Raw genomic sequence first — 5,000 nt, forward strand, 5'->3', positions numbered from 1 at the left:
GGCCAAGATGGAGGAAACATTTTCAGTGGACACAAAGAAAGACAAAAGCAACCTTTAACAATATGATATTAAAAGGCACCCTCCTTAAAATGGTCTTAATCACACAAATGTACTGTAAATTCAGTGTCTTTCTGTGAACTTCAGCACAATCTCTTTCATAGTAATTTAGTATCACTCTTTCTGTACAATAACACCATCACTAACACCCAATATGCGAACAGCATAAGACACTACTTCATTCACATGACATAACAGATGCAATGATAAGCTGATAAACACGTGTCAGTATATTTTCCATACAGTACATCAATACATCAAACAACAGCGGCTCCTTTGTTGACATGCTGTGTTTGTGTGTACACTTGTCTTACGTCATGCCAGTGTGATTATTGAGTGAATTGGATTATAAGAATGAACTTTAGACTCCTCGCCTGATACGACTTACGCAGCTGAAAATATACACCTAATCTTTTGACCCGAAATTCCTAAGCAATACAATAGACCACATTCAGATCCAGTGCCCTTACAGCTGGGATTGACAAGGGCAGAAAATCTGAAGAACAATCTGGCCCAAATTAACTAATGTGTGTGTGTGTGTGTGTGTGTGTGTGTGTGTGTGTGTGTGTGTGTGTGTGTGTGCGCGTGCGTGCGTGCGTGCGTGCGTGCGTGCGTGCAATATACAGAATGACATCTTTGAGAGTTGAGACAGACACATAGACATACACAACAACCACTTCAAGCACACAAACGCATTAGCGGGCTTCAGAGGTAAAGAGGTACAACAGTGCTGTTGTAGGCCCCGGTAGACCTGTGTGCTTGCTGCTCTCCCACACACATTATCATACCATTTGCTTGGTGCTTCCCTGAGCTTACTGAATGAGCACCATTGTGTTAACATGGGATCCTCTTACAAGGGACTCCATTCCTCTGGTTCGGTTTGGGCCAATCCACTCAGAAACAGCTGCAACTAAGCTTTTAAGAGGAAGATCTTAGAATAGGGGCCACTGTTCGCTCTGTGAGATTACAGTGTTCTCCCTACAGGCCGCTGACTTTTAATACTAAAGGCTATTTCACCACAAACTAGGAAAACAAATCAGGGGAGGCACAGTGACTTCTCGTCTGACACCAACAGCAGCCATTTTGTCAGTCACCGTGGCAATAAATGGCACTTGCCGGGACTTCCTGTCAGGCTGCGCATCAGCGTAAATGTCAGACTTCTCTCAGAAGATTGTCGATCTGCCGCAGCTTTGCCACGGCGACGGCGAGGCCTGAGTGTGCAGAGCAGCGGATGTTTTGCACAAGCCTGAGTGGGCGGAAATGGGAAGCTGACCTTCCTCCACCGCCTGGATCATTCCTCATTAACCCACGCAATCACGTCCCAACGCTTCTGCCCTGCTGAGTCAGAGGGCACCTCTTAAAGGTGCACTGGGTAAGTCAGAAGGCACCTCTTAAAGGTGCACAGTGTAAGATTTAGTGGCGTCTACTCCTCTGACCTCGTGAGTCAGAAGGCACCTCTTAAAGGTGCACTGTGTGAGATTTAGCGACATCTAGTGGCGAGATTGCTGAATTGCAACCAAATGATCTAACGAGGAGACACAGCAACAAAGAATCCTTCACAGGAATGCATGGTGTTAGATGTTAAAGATCCTTTAACACACTCACTCACTTTCTCCACCGTCTCTGGTGTTAGTTTGTAACACCAATAGGGCAGTAGTCTACACATACCCCCCCCCCCCCCCCTTCCTGTATGCCTCCCCATTCACTTGAATAGGGAAACAGCTGCATGATAACTGCCCAAAGCGTGTTACCAAGATGGCCGCAGATTGGGGGGGAACTATAAGAACTTTGCCCATAGTAGCCATGAAGGCCCTCTCTATGCCAATGGTTTGGTTTGTCCATTCTAGGCCTCTGTACAAACACTGCAGCGTAATAACTCCGTGGTAAACTACGTGGAAGAGAACCCACTCGCTTTGTACATACCAAGGGCTCATTGTTTGTAAGCCAACAAAAACACACAAAAATCCTACACACTGCCCTCTAAAGAGGAAACAGCAGTATCAAGATAGAGGAGGCAGCCCAGGATTGCTACATGCCTCATGCTAACCCTTACTCTAACCCTCTCGCTAATGCACGAGTCTTTTTGGCTGATGGTCATTAGCTTATGGCTAATTTCCTCTTATATACTTAAACTCATACTCATATATATATATATACACACACATGTATATATATACACATGTGGGCCATACAAAGTAAATAAAAAAACAAAAATACTACTTTTCTAGTCTAACACACTCTAGCACAGAGACCCAGTCCTGCCCAGTTAATGTCTCACATTTGCATTATCTGTCTTACGTTCTCTCTCTCTCTCTCTCTCTCTCTCACACACACACACACACACACACACACATATATATACAGACCTGACACATAATCTTGATGTGAGAAACCCTCTTCCCGCCTCCACTTTTCGCAGGCTCGTCTGTGAGTGCCGACAGGACGAAGTCTCCAGGTTTGGACAGAGACTCGCGCACCAGGAAGGTTCCGGGCTCGTCCCTCTCCCGCAGGAGCTTCTCTGCGTTGGGGCCCGACAGGTGACCATGGTACCACCTGCCACGCGGTCAGACAGAGAGAGAGGGGCACCAGGTCAGCACACAGGCTGGACATCACTCACTCTTCTAGCATGCACATACAGACACACACACACACACACACACACACACACACACAGGGTGGACATCACTCACTCTTCTAGCATGCACATAGACACACACACACACACACACACACACACACACACACACAGGGTGGACATCACTCACTCTTCTAGCATGCACATAGACACACACACACACACACACACACACACACACACACACACACACACACAGGCTGGACATCACTCACTCTTCTAGCATGCACATACAGACACACACACACACACATACACACACACAGACACACAGGGTGGACATCGCTCACTCTTCTAGCATGCAGCTGACGGGACTAAAGCTAGGACAGATACTGGAGATCATGCTCTCTCTCTCCCTGACACACACACACAGACACATACACACACACACACACACACACACACACACACACACACACACACACACACACACACACACATACAGTACAGACACGCACACACACACACACACACACACACACACACACAGACACATACAGTACAGACACAAACACACACACACACACACACACACACACACACACACACACACACATACAGTACAGACACGCACACACACATACACACACACACACACACACACACACACACACACACACACACACACACACACACACACACACACACACACACACACAGACTCACACACAGACTCACACACAAACACAGGCATATACAGACACACACACAGACATATACTAGACAGATACATTCAGATGCAACTTGTGGTATATTAAAAAGAATAGAATAGAATATATACTTTTTTGATCCCGTGAGGGAAATCTGTTTCTCTGCATTTAACCCAATTTAACCGAATTAGTGAACACACACAGCACACACACAGTGAGGTGAATCACACACTAACCCAGAGCAGTGAGCTGCCTGCCCAACCAGCGGCACTCGGGGAGCAGTGAGGGGTTAGGTGCCTTGCTCAAGGGCACTTCAGCCGTGGTGGACTGGTCGGGGATCGAAGCGGCAACCCTCTGGTTACAAGCCCGAAGCCCTAACCAGTACACCACCGCTGCCCCAAATCTTGAAACAAAACATTCAAACACTGTGTGATCAAAATATTTATAAAAGGCACCGCGTGATCAAAACATTCAGAAAACAAGTTTAAATCAAGTTTAGATCAAGTTAAAATGATTCTCAGACCACCATCAGCCTTCACGAAATAAAATGAGGACAAACAAACACGTGTCAGAAATGTGTAGCGCTACCAAGGTAACACCACTAATGGAAAACTAACGAATGGTTTGGCGCCACACACTTTGTCATGGCTGGTTTTGGTTTTGAAATGCTAAGAATAATAAGCTTCATATAAATAACTCCCATGAAGTTCAATCAGGTCACACATGAAAAATAAAGCAGGTTGAACCACAACCTATAAATAAAATGTCGGAGTAGGACAAGGTACTACAGCATTCAGAGTCACACCCGGGGATTAATGGTTGTTGAAGTAATACATAGATATAATGGTGTGAATGTGTGTGAATGTGTGTGTGTGTGTGTGTGTTCAGTTTACCCTCTACGTGTGTGCTCACAGCACCCTGGTATAATTTTAGGTTCAGTTCTCGATTTCTTCATCTGGTCTTCCTGTATTGCGGTCGGAAAATTCTGATGACAAGATTTCTCTACTCGAGACATGACTGAGGCCTATTTTTAGCTCTTGTCGTGTTGCTCCCTTTCAGAAAGAGAAATAGTCGAAACACACTCTTTCTGGAGCTTCTTCTGATAGCCCAGCATGGACCTGACACAGGCATCTCCTCACGCACACACACAGGGTTTTCTCATCACCCACTCATGAGAACTTCACACAAACCACATGGCCATATATACACACACACACACACACACACACACACACACACATACACACACACACACACACACACACACACACACAATGCACTAGCACATGTGCACACACACAAGCATACACACATGCATGCACACACACACACACACACACACACACACACACACACACACACACACACACATACACACACACACACACACACACACACACAATGCACTAGCACATGTGCACACACACAAGCATACACACATGCATGCACACACACACACACACACACAAGAAAAAAAGCAAACATACATGCACACACGACATACACACACACATGCACCCAAACACACACACACTCTCTCAAACACACTCTCTCAAACACACACACACACACACACACACACACACACACACAAACACACACACACACACACACACACACACACACACACACACACACACACACATGCAAATTGCTGT

General features: G+C 45.9%; 1 protein-coding gene across 5 annotated transcripts in view; it reads right to left on the reverse strand.

Moving 5' to 3' along the window:
* The window catches only part of ptpn6 (protein tyrosine phosphatase non-receptor type 6), a 32,152-nt gene that overhangs the window by 14,103 nt on the left and 13,049 nt on the right, over window positions 1–5,000 (reverse strand). For all 5 annotated transcript variants that reach the window (XM_062538145.1, XM_062538144.1, XM_062538146.1 and 2 more), the window contains one exon: window positions 2,424–2,610. In XM_062538145.1, the coding sequence (XP_062394129.1) occupies window positions 2,424–2,610 (187 nt within the window). The remainder of the gene's footprint in view (window positions 1–2,423; window positions 2,611–5,000) is intronic.

Source organism: Sardina pilchardus, chromosome 6 (assembly GCF_963854185.1).
Source record: "Sardina pilchardus chromosome 6, fSarPil1.1, whole genome shotgun sequence".
NCBI lineage: Eukaryota > Metazoa > Chordata > Actinopteri > Clupeiformes > Clupeidae > Sardina > Sardina pilchardus.